We start from the raw sequence: 17271 nt of genomic DNA on the forward strand, positions 1-17271 counted from the left end.
CATGGACGGAGGAGCCTGGCGGCTGCAGTCCATGAGGTCACAGAGAGTGGGACGCGACTGAGCGGCTGAGCGCAGCAGAAAGGTCACAACGAGAGCCAAGACTTTCCAAGCAGAGGAGAATTATTTAAAGCGAACGTGTTCCACAGACATGGCTTGTGTTAGGGCACGTCCTGTAAATATCTGTCCATGGAATTCTCCAGGCAGGAATACTGGAGTGGGTAGCCATTCCCCTCTCCAGGGGATCTTCCCAACTCGGATTTAACCCAGGTCTCCTACATTGCAAGAGGATTCTTGACTGCCTGAGCACCAAGTAAGTCCCCAGATATGCTCTACTCTAGACTGGACTCTAAAAGTTTCAGGAGGAAAGGACAGTCACCAACCAGGGGCTGTCACAATGATTTGCTATCACTGCAGGTTGCCTGGGAACTAGACCCAGACTAATGCCTGGGCTTCAGACACTGGCTTCCCTGCTGGCTCCGGCAGTAAAGAATCTGCCCGCAGTGCGGGAGACACAGGTTCAGTCCCTGGGTAGGGAAGATCCCCTGGAGAAGGGAATGGCAATCCACTCCAGTATTCTTGCCTGGAGAATCCCGTGGACAGAGGGATCTGGCGGGCTACAGTCCATGGGGTTGCAAAGAGTTGGACATGACCGAGCAAGTACCCTTCACTCCAGACGCTAGCCAGGAACCAGACGTGGGGTTCCATTTTCCACCAGTTTGCACTAACAGGATAACACGAACCACTTCTATTTTCAACTGTCAAAAATATAGTTATTTTACCTCTTTATTTGAACCATCAACTTGGTATTAGTATGATAATGAGTTTCAGTCCAGGTTCACAAGAACTTCAGACTTCTGAAAGATCACATCTGTGAGATATGTGATATTTAATTTAAAAAATAATAAATTTTGCTAAAAATCTTCCAAGGAACATTTTATTTTCCCTCTGTGAATTCCTTTTTGAGGAATAGCTTTATGTTGCACCTAACTTCTAGCACACTGGTCGTGATTATAGGATAATTAAAAGTATTTGGAAAACCTTATGTAGCTGAACTTTTTAAAACAGAGCAAAACTCCTACGTGATCCTTTGTAAAATGCTTTTCTCTTATATTTCTCTGAAACATACATACTCTTTACCTCTTCATCATGTGTGTTCTCTTGGCTGTTGCCTCTTGAGCAAACTAAATATATTTGTGTTATCTATTCATAATAACTTTTCTCTCTCATGTAGGGAGGAAACCTGATGCTCATGGCTTTTCATCATTTTTAGGACAGTTTTTATCCAGTGATTGATTATCTTATTTTATGTGAATACCAGTTCTTGTTGCCTATGAAATAGCATTTGATCTGGCTTGTACAGGGAAATCAATTTGTGTTATTTGCCATCTGTAGTCTGCTCTGCGTGTCTTTTATGATCACACGTGCTTGTAGCATATCTGATGTAGAGTCAAGTGGTGAGAACACAAATGGGGTATTGTGTTTGTTTAGATTTTTTTCCATAATCAGGTGTTTTGAACTATTTGAAAAGACTGTGAAAACAAAGTAAATGATGTGAACATATTTCTGCACTAATATTTCATTTTGTGGTCATACAGAATGTTGGATCTGCTAACTTTTTTGGAAGGTGATGGAGGAAGACAGGGAGCTATGTACGGCAGAAAGGAGACTTTTTAAATTAACTATTTATGATATTATAACCAAGCAGGGCCTTTATTTTTATCCTTAGGATATGAAAATTAGTTTTTCAAGTCATATGTAAAGCATGGTGGTTGCCTGTAGTTTCATTTCTGCATTTATTTTTCCTTTTTTATGACTTTATTCAAATATTACATTAAACTCAAATGATGCAGAATTAGGTTTAAAAATTTCCCTTCATAATAAGCTATATCAATCATAATTACATTGTTACTGTTTTAAGTTTTCTATTGTAACCATGGAACAGCTTACCCATTTTTTATAATAAATTTTTTTTTTAATAACCAAAAAAAAATGTTTATTCAGTTAGTCTGAGGAACTTAGAAATGTTTATCATTCCATTAAGACAATATTCTATAAAGATATTTTTAAAAGAAAAATATGTCTTCTCTATAACTAATTTAACCTTCAGTAATGAATTATGTGAAGTAAAATTGTATAAAATTTCCTGACATTTTATGAAGATACCTACAAATAAGCCAGACAGCAAATAAAATATCTGAAAGACAGAGATGGATACTCAGTAATTTTTGATGGATTATACACATAGGTATCAAATTACTTGATCCTTACTTCCTAGAAAAGGTTAATGACTCTTTTTGCTTTTACCCTTTTACTTAACTGTTGTTTATAAAGATTACAACGGGGACTGCACTGAAGGACGCACATGCCTATGTGTCAGTTTGATTGTACACGTTTTTCTGATATTACAGGGGACTGAACCATCAAATGGATAGTGTTGTTAATCATTGCTTATAAAGTTCATTCAGTTTTGTGTTACATGTCCCACTGTGGACATTAGAGCAGGGTACACCACTCAAAATTTTAACTTAAATGAAACCAGAAGAGACTTTAAATCCTACATATCTATATCTATATTATTTCAATGGCCTATATATATGCAACAGTTCATCTAAAACATTAATAATAAAACCAGGGAAAATATTTTAATGTTCTTATATGTATGATTTTTCTTTCTTCTTTAATCAGTGTCACAGATTTTTAAAACATTTTTATGTTGAATAAAACTTCACAAATGTATATCAATGTTATCAAACTCCACCATTAAAAATTAAACCATGAGCAATATTACATTGACTTATAATGAGCCAGTTCCCTTTGGAGGAATCGAACTGGGGTCTCCCGCATTGCTGGCGGATTCTTTACCAGCTGAGCTACCAGGGAGTCCCTTATAATGAGCATCCATGTATATTCTACAGCTTCATTACTTTATGTAAATGATAAATATTCATTATATAGCATATGTTTACTAATCTTTTATTACCAAATGTAACACTGCTCTTAGAGGAATATCTCTTTTTCATCAGTTTAGCTTTACAAGATGCACTAATCATAAATGTATTTAATTAAGGTCATTTAAGTATTAAAGCACTTGAGTTTAAAAAACAGGGAATATAATACCTTTTCCTGAAACACCTTGAGAGCGGTTTGCGGAAAGAAGAAAGCTGTGGTATTCATCAAACGCTGGCCTCTTCCTGTCAGTCGTGGCCAAACGCTTGCTAATTGGACTTGAAACGCGTTAGAGTAAGTCGCCACTTTCTGTGTGTGTTTCAGGTGTGTGGAGGTCATCGCAAAGGAAGGGCAGAACCTGAAAGAGCTGTACCTGGTGTCCTGTAAAATCACAGACTACGGTATGTAATGAGCCATCGTCCCACTCGTTCTCAAGAGTAAAAAGGTACAGGTCTTTGAGAGCTTTTTTAAAAGAGATCAACAGCTACTATCTCATAGAGACTGAGATTTATCTTTACTTAGGCAAACTCTGATCATACTGCCCCAAATCAAGAAATCTTGAAATTAGAACCAGAGTAAAATGAATATATGTATTAGTTTTATCACCACATGAAATCATATACATACTCACATAGAATTAAAAAGTATGGCTTTTGCTATATGATGAAACTAAATATTGGGATAATTAAATATTTGATATAAAGTAATTATTATATTGTGTTGATTTGCTTAATTTATGTCATGTCGAATGCACACTTGCTGACATTCCAAATGCCAACCCTTCTTAATGCCTTAAATTCTTTAAAACATTGGAAACTTCCAATAGGAAGTTTAGATATATAGGAAGTAAAAGGTATATACATTTGTTTGTAAGAGTTTAAATATGTTAATTTTAAATATTCCTTTAAAGTGGAGAAAAGCAAGTTATTATATAAAAATATGAAAAGTATGAAGTCATCTTATTGAAGTAATAAAGAAAATAACCCATCTAGGCTTTCCTCTTTTGTTCAGTGCATTATAAATATTTTTTTACTATTAATTTGCATATTTAATCTAAATACAGAGTTTTAACTAGATGTTTTTAAATGATTTCCATTTCTCTTTTCTGATTTTTAAAGTTGTTTCTTTATATTGAAGAATATGCTTTCTACCTTGAAGGAAACTAATAATCCATTATTATTATTTTCTTTTTTACTGTTAATCCAACATATGCTGATAATTGACTCCAATCCTAAGATATCATACTGACCATCTGGCCTGGATGGGAGAGTTGACTTTTATCAGCTACTAAATTCATCCTTTGGAAAAACTCTATGACAGCTATAACAAAAAATAAAAAATAACATAAAGGATTGGCTTAAAGATAGCCCTAATTTCTTTTCAGAGTTTATTTTTTGAGATCGGTAAATTTCTTACATGGATTCATCCATGATGTTTCTGGGTCGTTGTCTTTTTTGTAATTACACCGTGAGAAAGGAGTGTTTTGATGTTTTCCTTTTTGCATGTAGTTTGCTTTCTGGTTTGGCATATTAGATTGCCTGTAAGATACAGTAACTCTAAAGCCTTCAATGCCTCCCTTTTGTCTAGACCTTAGAGTGTTCTCTCTGTCCCAAACTGGGCAGATCCTCAAAACCTGTAGATTTGGTAATTAACTAGTACATTCATTTATTCCAAACACTTTGCTTGGCATTCAAAATCCTTTACCATTAGTCCCATACCTGCCTCTCCAATCTTAATAAATGCCAGGAAAACTGTGGACTAAGTTCTTTAGAATGGGCCCTTCAAGTCCCGCAATGAAAACTGTTCCTAAAATTACACTCTGTCGCAGCACCAGTAAGTTACCCAGTGCAAGGAAATGTTCCAGAAGTCATGGAAAAGAGGAAACGCTTTGGACCTGGGACAGATAGGGAATCGAGTTCAGTCTTTATGCTTTGGCCTCCGGGAAGTTCCTTCACATCTCTGAGGCCATTTTCTCACGCGTAAACTGACTTCGTGGTCCCGTGTGTCCCTGGTCTAGTGAGAGCGCGGTGTGTACTGCTGAGCGAACTTGCTTTCCTGCAGGAGAGGGACACAGGAAAGACTGACCCACAATTCTTCTGCCTCCTTTTCTCTCCTGGGAAGGAAGGTCTTGGGAGAGGCCTTTGTTGTTGTTGCTGTTGCTATTATGTATTGTTATTGTTTATTGCTATTGTTCACTGATATTCTCTGGTTCTGGTGTTTTGAGATTTTAGGTTTTGTTTTTCTCTCCTGGTGAGGTGAAAACTATGTTAATACTTTGCCCTTGTGGTTTGTGTTTATTCACATCTCTGAATTATTTAGGTCAGCTGTTCTCAACCCTCTCTGCAGGTTAGGATCACCTGGGGAAGTTGTAAACCATTCTGATGCTTGAATCTTACACAGGGATTTCAAAATTTCCGGGAGGTGGTGCTCAGGCAATAAAACGTGCCTGGATGATGTCAGTGTCAGCCAAAATTGAGAACCACTGACCTAGTCTACTCAAGAGAAACTAGAAGTGAAAATTTTGAGGATTGCCTCCCTCCATGGAGAAATTATCATGGTTTTTTCATACCCTCCAGCTCTCCAGTCCTCTGCCCAGCTCATCTCCCTTCCTTCTCCCTGGGATTTGTGGTGAAAACCTCTCAGAGGATTTGTGGTGAAAACTTCTGTGCATCCGTTCTGTTCTTCAAAATGTTGGGGCACAGCTGAGGTAGAAGGGTAGAGGTCGGTAGTTTATGAGATTGTGCTATAATTGCTACTTGATTGTAAAATTTTAAAAAATTACTGAACACTCAGCTCCCCTCCCTTTCTCCTTGTACCCTGCCAGTAACACATGAACAGTTTTTGTCAGAAAGACAGCAGAAAAGATGATTCATTGTAACCAGAGAAACAGCATGTTTTTGGAAGTAACTGCTCTACTACGGGAGGGTGTGATCCTTTGCCCTGTGTTAATTATAAATTTTAAGAAAGAAAAGCAGATGCTATTTTCCTTCTTTAATGGAATATATATTCTGTAGGATTTTTTTTTTAAGCTACTTAGAAATAGTAAAATTCTATGTACCTGATACCAGGGGAATTTCACCCTTCAAAAGACGATCCTGATTCTGCTTCCTGTAGCTTTGCACATACTCCAGCCAGTCTCCTGCTCACCTCCGTTTTCCTTGGTGTTTGTACCTGCTCCCATTACAGTATCCTGAGATGTTTGAGGTTCTCTGCAGGTTGCATCAATTCAGAAACAGTAGCTCGCCTGGCTTATAGTTTGTAATTTTTGTCGAGATTCTCACAGGTGTTGAATGTGATGTTGTAGTACTTAGCGACACCTGGCCAGGCTGGTAGGCAGTTATGTTCATTTTAATTGATATATGATATACTTGTTATGGAGAAAAGTGTCATTCTAATAGGCTTCTTATTCCCCAGATTGAACATAGATCTTTATGGTAAAGGATAACAATTATAAACAAATCAATAATTCAGGCACAGCTGAATGGAAAATACAGTCTTGGGTAATTGCTCCCTAAAGACAAAATAATATTGTCACTCTTCTGTCACTAAACAAATAAATGTTATGGGCTGTTATCAGAGGAAAAAAATTCAAACTAAGGTGTCAGAGAGTTGGGTTAGAATTTGTCTCATCTTTTTTTTTTTTTTTTTTTTAATGATCTGGACTAAGTTACTTAACCTTTTAATTTTGTCGTCTGTTAAGCACATGATAATGCAGACCATAAAAGGTGGTGAAAATGAATCTGAAACATCTGTATTTTGCCTGGTGGCACAGTGGTTACTCACTGACAGCAGTTCTTCTAACTCTAGAATTGCAAGAACTCTCTTTGTGTTTTTCTGAAGAATCAGGCCTCTTCCTCCTCCAAGGGTGGCTTTCTGTTTGTGGGAATCGTTCTTTGTAAGTTTGACCTTTGTTAGTCTACGCATGCCTAACTGGCTTCCACACCTAAGCTACCTAAACCATATTGTTCTTTGTAGGGAGTAAATAGAAAGATGCAGGAAAAAGTTGAAAATCTTTATCTTAGGTTATCCCTATCTTAGGTTTCTTCCCTCTCTTTTCTCTGGGTTTCCTTCATTTTTGTTTGGATAATTTGGCTCCCCTTATGCTTTTTTGTTCTTATAATAATTTGTCAATGAAGAATTTCCAACCTGCCTTTCCGCTTGCCTTCAAATACTTTCCTGTTGAAAAATTCTCCTCCTTCAGAAAGGTTTGTCCTTAGGATTAAAGGGAACAAGAGAAGTCAGCGTGTGTCATTCATGCCCGCGGAGGTCAGAGCCAATCTTAGGCAGTAAGGCGGAGACCCTGTGGTCTAATAAAGGAGATGGATGAAGAAAAGCCTCCTCTCCGTTAGCGGCAGGCAGTGAAGGTCACCAGTGTGACCCCGTGTCAGGGCGCAGTTGTAGAAAGGACCCTGCTTTGTGGGTTGTGAGCACATTTCCTTTGACTTGAGCAGTCCTGCGGGCCCTGGAAATGCACTCTAGGGGATATCTTTTTGCTTCCTGTCTCACGTTGTCAAATAACCTTTTAATTAAAGAGGACTGGCAACACTCAACTTCTGACCCCGCCGCCTGGGGCCTCCAGGGCCCCTGCCGCCCCCAGCACAGCCCTCGGCCGCCGCTCCTCCGGCCCTCTGGCTGCTCCGGGACGGAGAGCCCGACCCCCGGCCTGCCGCCGAAGCTGTTGGGCCACTCTGGCCAAAGCAGCCTCCCAGGCGAGGAGGCCAGCGTTGCAGCGGTTATCGCGTGAGCTGCCGTTTCGGCTGGCCTGCCGCACGACGGACACGCCGTGTGTATTCGCCCTGCGCACAGACGCTGCCTCGGCGCCGGCTGTGTGCAGGCCCTGTGCCGAGGCGGCCTGCTGGGGCGCACGCCTGGGGCTTCCGTGCGGGGCCCGAGCACAGCGCCGCCTGCCGACTGCGGGAGGAAGGGAGAGCGGTAACGCGCCGCCGTGCTCCGGACCGGGAAATGGCGGGGAGGGCCGCTGCCGTTCACCCCTGCCGGCTCTAACCCTTGCCTCGCCCCGGCCGCGCTGACCTAACGCTGTGCAAAGATTAATAGGCGGGACGGTCACTACCTTCTCCTGGAATACCAGGCCTCTTCAGCTCTAAGTTAACCCGAACTAGATCTGGATACAGGATCAAAATAAGCGCACCAAAGAAGCAGATCCCAACAAGCATTCTGGGTTACACTCGTATCAGGGGTGTTTCTTTTTCTGTTTGTTTTTTTTTTCCTTGCCAAACCAATGCTGATTAAGGAAGAAAATCTTACATGAAAGATAGTTTGGCCCTTCCTTATGCCATCTTATTTTTCATATTATTAGGTATGCATTACATACAGTGATGTTCCATTTAAAATTCTTGGTTTTTTTCTTTTATGTTTTGTTTCATTTTCAAATTGTATTTCAAACTACTGCAAGATTGCTGGGTAAGGTTCAGCTCCTTTTGTCAGCAGGAATAACTCTAATAGTTGTAAAGTGACAGAGACAAACTTTAGAAAATAGATTTGCAAGTCAAAAAGAATGCTTTATTGTTTCCTGTTGATTATTCACATTTTATCTCCATTCTATCATTTAAATATAGATAGCTTTTACGGTTTCTAACAAAATAATACTAAAATGCTAAATCTTCTATTGTTGCAAATTCTTCTTGTTTGTCCATCTTAAAAGTCATTTCTCTTCACTTGTAATTCTTTTATTCCTGGAGTTCCTTACTATTGGATTTGTATGTCTACTTTTGTACTTAACAAGTGTTATTGTCTTTTTTCTTTCTTTTCAGTAATGGTCATGATTTTTCACCAAAAATTTGGTAATTATAATTTTTAAGTATTATAATTAAAAGAAGCACTTCTTAAGACATTTCTTTTAAGAAGTCTCCCATAACCAATTCAAAGGCCAACTCTGGCTTTGTATGTATTAGAGTTTTTTTTAATTAAGAAATCTTCTAACTTACATTTAAAAGACAAATAGACCAATTTCTATGCTTGCCCTGAATTTTCTTATACCTCCAAATACACTAATGTTGCTTCACTTAATTTGTTAATTTTTATGGCCAAATACTAAATTTCCATATACAACTTAATTGTTAACTGAAATATTTACTTTCCCACTTTCCTTTTCTCAGTTACTTATTAGCATTTCTAATATAGAAAGCTTGATTTTAATTTTAATTAACTTTTAACATTAATCTCATGATGTTCTGTTATAGATAAAAGAAATTTGTCCCAAATCACATAAAAAGTCATTTTTTCAGAGTGCCTACTTTAGTACCCTTAGTATCCTTCAGTATTCAGACTAAGCGTTTATTTTCCTTGAACTGTGCTGTAATATGGTCATTATTGATTATTATCAGTATTATATCAGCAATGAGTAAATCTAAAGGGGATTGCAATAAACACCAAGGTAACTGCTATAATACTCGATTTCTAGTTTACCACAAAAGAAACAATTTCCTAATGTTTAAAACTTCTTGAAAACAGATGTCTTGAGTGGTAGCGAGCTCTTTCTTACAAGAGTTATTCAAACTGAGATAATCTCAAAAAGAAGGTGGAAAGTTGGAAGCACTGGGGTAAGGAATTGACCTACATAATGTTTAAATTTCTTTATAATCCTGAGATGTGTACTCGGACGGCTCCATTTTTGTTTCATTCAGCAGATGTTTACTGGCTGTGTGCTGTCTGGGTGCTATGGAGTGTACAGAGATGAGTGAGAAGTATGTACTTTTACGTAGAGAGAGCAGATATAAGCCGTGAGAATGTTTTGAGTAACATGATGATGTCAAATTAAAAAAAAAAAGGCCCTATGAGATGTCGGGACTCAGGAGGACAGGGTGGTAAGAGATTGAAGTCTTCGGTGGAGGAGGCGTGGAGGACTGATAGAAGGGAGGGCCTTTGAGGAAGTGCAGTCCTGGGAAAGGCTCAGCACGAACAGGTGTCTGAATGGGTGAGCTTGTACACATTGGTTAATCTAAAGAAAGAACAGAAATCATCCAAAGTGACTACGTGCACACACGGGCAAATTTTGAAGAAACCTTATGAAAATATTCTAGTTGAAAATTCAGAGTAAGTTCCAACTTTCATTTCTACTTTTCCTGTCTTATTCACCATTCCCATGGTAACAACTTCTCTTAACATATATAAAAGGAAACACTACTTTGGGTTCTAACTACTGATCAAGTACCTAGTTCAAATGAAAGAAAGTGAAATGTTAATTTTCATAACAAAAGAATAGCTAATGTTTATTGGATGTTTTCATTCATTTGATTAAATGGATTCATTTAATTCCCTTAGCACCCCGTTTTAGATGTGGACTGTTAGTATTCCGGCTTACAGATGTGGAAGCCCAGGTCCACATGGTTTGCGAGTAACTGGATGATATTTGTTGTTGTTCAGCCACTAAGTTGTGTCCGACTCTTTGCGACCCTATGGACTCCAGCACTTCAGTTTTCCCTGTTCTTCACTGTCTCCTGGAGCTTGCTCAGATTCATGTCCATTGAGTTGGTGATGCCATCCCACCATCTCATCCTCTGTCATCCCTTCTCCTCCTACCTTCAATCTTTCCCAGCATCAGGGTGTTTTCCAATGAGTCAGTTCTTCCATCAGGTGGCCAAAGTATTGGAGTCTCAGCTTCAGCATCAGTCCTTCCAATGAACACCCAGGACTGATCTCCTTTAGGATGGACCGGTTGGATCTCCTTGCAGTCCAAGGGACTCTCAAGAGTCTTCTGCTGCACCACAGTTCAAAAGTATCAATTCTTCGGCACTCAGCCTGGATTCAATAATAAATCAGTCTCTTGGATAACCACTCATAAGTCAGTCATGTGCTTAGGAGTATTTATTACTAGAAAGCTTTGTTGGATTGTCCCAGTTGTCAAAGCTTAAATGATGTAACTGAAATTCATGATATGTGTTTCGTCCATCTTTATATTAAAAAATATATATCACAAAGCAACTACCCCATGAGATCTAATTATATAGTTATAGAACTTAATAGGTTTAACGTGCTTATTCACTATAATTTTGTTGTGCTGACACCAAGCATTAGTTGCATTCTGTGGTTAAACATTCCTTCGCCAGGAGGTAGAGACTCTCATTGATACTCTATGTATTCATATATTCAACAAATATTTCTTAATTTCAAAGCTGTATATAATTCTTCATGAGTTAAATTTTTTCTTGCATCCTTTCTAAGTTTTTACCAAAAGCTTATGAAAGAAGCATAAACATTATTACTTCTTTTTAATGGATGAGGAAATCGAGCCTATATGGGTTTTCGTTAATTAGCAAAACTGGACCTATAGTCTTCTCCCTCTAAATTGTTTACTGGATTATGTGTAGATAACTTCTTAAATTTCCCAGCTTTTCTTATAGAAATGGTTTCTTTATTTAAATGATCCTTTAAAAGCAATTCAGCTAATATTAAGTGACATGATTTCATAGCAGTTTTTTAAAGTACAGTTGTTTCTAGAGACACACAGTTCTGTACCATTCCCTAAAGCATAAGCAGTTGTTCTCTTCTTTAGGTTCTTTCTTAAGCCCAAGCTCAGAAGTTCCTGGGATCTCAGGTGCCTCTTAATTCCCTTCCCTTAGGAGAGCTGCTCCCAAGGATGTCCTCTGAGAAGTGAAAATGGAGTCTCTTCAGTATGGCTCTGCTGTCTGCCTCCTTTTATGCCCTCCAGCATCGGTTCACTTCAGTTCAGTCTCAGTCATGTCCGACTCTCTGCGACCCCATGGACCGCAGCACGCCAGGCCTCCCTGTCCATCACCAGCTCCCGGAGTTTGCTCAGACTCATGTTCCATTGAGTTGGTGATGCCATCCAACCATCTCATCCTCTGTCGGTCCCTTCTCCGGCCTTCAAGTTTCCCAGCATCAGGGTCTTTAGCATCCGTGCTCCTCATCTTCTGAGATAATTCATGGAGAGCAGGAGCAGAAAGGGACTGAAAGCCCCAGGGCTGCACCTTTCCTTCCTGCAGCAGTGAACTGGGTCCACAAGGGCCCTCTTAGGGTCTCCCCTTCCCTTTAATGTAATTTACCCTCCCCGGCTGTGTTTTTGACTAAGTCTCCTTCCCTCTTTCCTGGGTAATTAGCCTACACAAGACACTTGGCATCTGATATTTATTTGGAAAAAATAAAACAAAAATTTTTGCCAGTTTTCCTGCTAGAAAATGATAGTAACACTTGTAACAAAATAGAAATCAAACATTAAACTAATAGATTTTACTGTTTGTTGTTCACTAATTAGCCTCACATTGTTATACCCATGGACACTGGTAGGATTAAGCCTTACCAGGTCTTTCTCATTTATTAGCAGGATTTCCTTATATTAAGAGCAGCTTTGCTTTATTGACTTCTTGGTTTACTTGAGTTCAATTTATATAGGAGAGGAAGGAATAACACATGATTTTTTTCTCTTTATTTACCATTTTTCAAAATGCTAATTTGGTTTCCAGTATTCTCCAAAGTGACCAATGAGGAGTTATTACTTTTGTTTAAGTGTTATTAGAATCTCAACAATCCCTTGCGGTTATTCTTGTAACTGTTACTCAGATTGTCCTTCACTTTGGCAGTAGACGCTTCTTGGGGTTGGCTCCCCTGGCCTTCTGACCCTGACTCATTATGTCAAGATGTGCGAGGCTCATCTTGTGCATTTCACACCGGAGTTACGGCACCTACTCGTTTTTCTGAAGAACTTTGGTTCTTTGAATGAATTGGGCTTTTTAAAGAAATTTATCTTCTATGTCTGTGCTGCCCTCTGAGTCTTATATCGCTCTATTTTCTGCCTTTCATTCCTCCAGCCTAAAACCTATTTTAGTTCCCATCACAAGTCCAGCCTTTCCATTATAAACTCAGCAAGTTCAGCCCCACCCTGGGTTTTAGAGAATCCTCATTTAGGGATTCACTACACACTAGAAGCTTCTAGTTCCACATACAGGAACACCTGATCTTATTCTGCTTAGCATGTTAGACCCTGCGGTTTTACGCACGGGGGGTTTGTGGCAACACTCTGTAGAGCAAGCCCGGTGGTGCCGCTTCTCCAGCAGCGTCTGCTCACTTTGTGTCTCTGTGTCACATTTTGGTAACTCTAAAAAAGTTTCAGGCTTCTCCTTTATTACTGTATTTCTTTGTGACCTGTGATCAGTGGTCTTGATGTTACTGCTATGACATACTGAAGGCTCAGATGATGGTTAGTATTTTTTAGCAATACAGTAATCAAAATATCATGTGCATTCTTTTCTAAAAGCACATAATGGTTCATGGATTGGAAGAATCAATATTGTCAAAATGGCTATACTACCCCAAAGCAATCTATAGATTCAATGCAATCCCTATCAAACTACCAACGGTATTTTTCACAGAACTAGAACAAATAATTTCACAATTTGTATGGAAATACAAAAAACCTCGAATAGCCAAAAGTAACCTTGAGAAAGAAGAATGGAACTGGAGGAATCAACATGCCTGACTTCAGACTATACTACAAAGCCACAGTCATCAAGACAGTATGGTACTGGCACAAAGACAGAAATATAGATCAATGGAACAGAGTAGAAAGCCCAGAGATAAATCCACGAACCTATGGTCACCTTATCTTCGACAAAGGAGGCAAGGATATACAATGGAAAAAAGACAACCTCTTTAACAAGTGGTGCTGGGAAAACTGGTCAACCACCTGTAAAAGAATGAAACTAGAACACTTTCTAACAGCATACACAAAAATAAACTCAAAATGGATTAAAGATCTAAATGTAAGACCAGAAACTATAAAACTCCTAGAGGAGAACATAGGCAAAACACTCTCCGACATAAATCACAGCAGGATCCTCTATGACCCACATCCCAGAATTTTAGAAACAAAAGCAAAAATAAACAAATGGGACCTAATGAAACTTAAAAGCTTTTGCACAACAAAGGAAACTATAAGCAAGGTGAAAAGACAGCCCTCAGATTGGGAGAAAATAATAGCAAACGAAGCAACAGACAAAGGATTAATCTCAAAAATATACAAGCAACTCCTCCAGCTCAACTCCAGAAAAATAAATGACCCAATCAAAAAATGGGCCAAAGAACTAAACAGACATTTCTCCAAGGAAGACATACAGATGGCAAAAAAACACACGAAAAGATGCTCAACATCACTCATTATCAGAGAAATGCAAATCAAAACCACAATGAGGTACCATTACACGCCAGTCAGGATGACTGCTATCCAAAAGTCTACAAGCAATAAATGCTGGAGAGGCTGTGGAGAAAAGGGAACCCTCTTACACTGTTGGTGGGAATGCAAATTAGTACAGCCACTATGGAAAACAGTGTGGAGATTTCTTAAAAAGCTGGAAATAGAACTTCCATATGACCCAGCAATCCCACTTCTGGGCATACACACTGAGGAAACCAGATCTGAAAGAGACACGTGCACCCCAATGTTCATCGCAGCACTGTTTATACTAGCCAGGACATGGAAGCAACCTAGATGCCCATCAGCAGACGAATGGATGAGGAAGCTGTGGTACATATACACCATGGAATATTACTCAGCCATTAAAAAGAATTCATTTGAATCAGTTCTAATGAGATGGATGAAACTGGAACCCATTATACAGAGTGAAGTAAGCCAGAAAGATAAAGACCATTACAGTATACTAACACATATATATGGAATTTAGAAAGATGGTAATGATAACCCTATATGCAAAACAGAAAAAGAGACTCAGATGTATAGAACAGATTTGTGGACTCTGTGGGAGAAGGCGAGGGTGGGATGTTTCAAGAAAACAGCATCGAAACATGTATATTATCTAGGGTGAAACAGATCACCAGCCCAGGTTGGATGCATGAGACAACTGCTCGGGCCTGGTGCACTGGGACGACCCAGAGGGAACGGGTGGAGAGGGAAGTGGGAGGGGGGACCGGGATGGGGAATACATGTAAATCCATGGCTAATTCATTTCAATGTATGACAAAAACCACTGCAGTGTTGTAAAGTAATTAGCCTCCAACTAATAAAAATAAATGGAGAAAAAAATAGAATGTGATATTACACATAATTAAGATTTTCAGAAACTTCAAATTATATTCTAAAATTTTCTTTCTATAGAAGTCTTTTGAAAGTGGATAACTTCCTGTGTTGATTTCTATAGCAAAGGGCATTGGCATTTTTTGTTGATCTTGCAGGCTTATCTTTATGAATATTCATTATGTTATTATAGAGTAATCTAGTCTATTGTGGCTTTAATAACTTCTCTAATTTGAGAAGGTCAGCTAACATTTCTTCCATAATAAACTTACTTTCAGTTAAAAAAAATAAAAATAAAAAAAATAAAAGCACATAATGCAATCACATAATAGACTACAGTATAGTATAAACATAACTTTTATATGCACTGGGAAACCAAGAAGATTCGTGTGACTCACGTCACTGTCATAACCACTTGACTGTGGTGATCAGGAACCAGCCCTGCAGTAGCTCCCCGGAACCCCTGTATCCAACACTCGTAATTCTGCCCACACTTTCTGCTTTTGGAGAAATTAGGAGTGGAACTTGGGAAACAGAGGTATTTTTATATTTTGGCTACCCCATCAATTCTCTGGGAATTTCCTTCCGATTTAGTTTCAGAGCTTCTGCATTTAAGTGCTAAAATATGACCTCTTGGACCCATTTGGAAATAAGTAGAAAAAGTGTTCCAACTGTAAGGGGTGACATCATCTCATTTCAGGGCTTTTAAACTTCCTTGTTCTACAGTGAAAAATACATTTTGCCTTTGCTTGTTGGGTGTTCACTAAAGTGATTGTACCACTGACTGGAATGACTAGCAATTTGAAAAACACTGCTCTGGTTCATCTCCTTCAAAGGATAGATGAGAACTAGATCTGTTAGTCAGGGGCCCGCTTGAGTAGAAAACTGGTGGATTTCCTTGGTACACAGTGGACACTGTTCTTGAGATGGATGGTGCCAACCTTCTCAAGCTCATCAAATCCCATGTGTTGATCTTGTTATCCATGAATAAGTGTTAATATTCCTTTCCTCTCATATCCTTGGGAGTAAGAGAATCGAACAGATTCTCTTTATGATTTTACTTAGAATAGATATTAAATGGAACTTTGAGGCAGAAAATTAGTTTGGTTAATTTAATTTCCTAATTAAGTCAAACTTACTTTTATTAATAACTTAAATATTAAACTATTCATTTTAACTCTTATCCTAAATCATTCTCTTGGCTTTTTAAGACTTAGTCAATTAGAATTTACCTGTCAAATGTATTCCTTTTCTTGGGTTTATCTGCATGACATTAAATAAATAGTTTGAACTTTTCAACTTTTCAAACAATTGTGTTGAATTTGACGTGGCTGTTCCAGCCTATGTGCTTCTGTCTGGAGTGCATGCCGAGTGCCTGAAAGCAACTTGTCTTTCGTGGAGAGTGACTGTGTGTGGGCACAGAAAGGAGATTTTAAAAATTAGAAATAAGGGGTAAACAAAAAAGAATTCTGTCTTCAGGGAGTTATGGACTTTGCTATTATGGTACTTTTCTATTTCTATTATGGCTCTTCAGAATGAACTACCTTCATACTGATATAATGTAAATTTTGCTTGCCAAAATACTTTTATATAATAAATAATTCTTAGAAGCAGAAAAAAAGGATATAGAAAACTAGCTAAGCACTGTTTGATTGATACTTGTAATATATTTTTAATCATCTCTCTTTCTTAGGTTAAATTTCTGATTTTTTTTTCTTCCTACTCTTTCCTCACATATGGCTCTAGGTGCTTCTCCAAGAAAGCAGTTTTGCTTTGAAGATATTTCATTTCCTCTCATGAAGGATTCTTCTCTTCTTTTAGGTTTGAAATCACAGTAATGCCCTCAAAGATCCAGCCCCTTCCTGCCCTCTGTTAGAAAATCTTTCCAAACTCAGCCTTGGAAAGTCCAGTTTGGAGACTTGAAGTCCAGAGATGCTCCTCTGGGGTATGAGGATGGGACAGCCGTGCAGGGAGCTGCTCCTGACAGAGAGGAAGCCGTCTAGAATGACACGTTCTGAACCTCCTTGAGGAGGGAGACTGTGTTTGAAATTTTAAATCATTTATGTCCTATAGTAACCAAAAGCTGCTTTTAACTGAATGAGAAGTGTGTGTTAAGTTACTTCAGTCTGGTCCGACTCTTTGCGACCCCATGGACTGTAGCTGACCAGGCTCCTCTGTCCACGGGGTTCTCCAGGCAAGAGTATTGGAGTGGGCTGCCATTTCCTTCTCCAGGGAATCTTCCCAACCTTGGGATCAAACCCGTGTCTTTTACGTCTTCTCCTTGGCAGGTCGGTTCTTTACCACTAGCGCCATCTGGGAAG

The 17271-nt window shown here is 38.8% G+C and overlaps 1 protein-coding gene across 6 annotated transcripts in view; it reads left to right on the plus strand.

Annotated features, from left to right (window-relative positions):
- FBXL17 (F-box and leucine rich repeat protein 17) overlaps positions 1 to 17271 on the plus strand; it is a 325423-nt gene that overhangs the window by 179819 nt on the left and 128333 nt on the right. For 5 of the 6 annotated variants that reach the window (XM_070462691.1, XM_070462687.1, XM_070462689.1 and 2 more), the window contains exon 3: positions 3271 to 3347. In XM_070462691.1, coding sequence (XP_070318792.1) covers positions 3271 to 3347 — 77 coding nt within the window. Of the gene's footprint in view, positions 1 to 3270; positions 3348 to 11525; positions 16400 to 17271 lie in introns of those variants that run through there. The other variant, XM_070462692.1, reaches the window with a different exon arrangement.

This window comes from Odocoileus virginianus, unplaced genomic scaffold, assembly GCF_023699985.2.
Source record: "Odocoileus virginianus isolate 20LAN1187 ecotype Illinois unplaced genomic scaffold, Ovbor_1.2 Unplaced_Scaffold_8, whole genome shotgun sequence".
Classification (NCBI taxonomy): domain Eukaryota; kingdom Metazoa; phylum Chordata; class Mammalia; order Artiodactyla; family Cervidae; genus Odocoileus; species Odocoileus virginianus.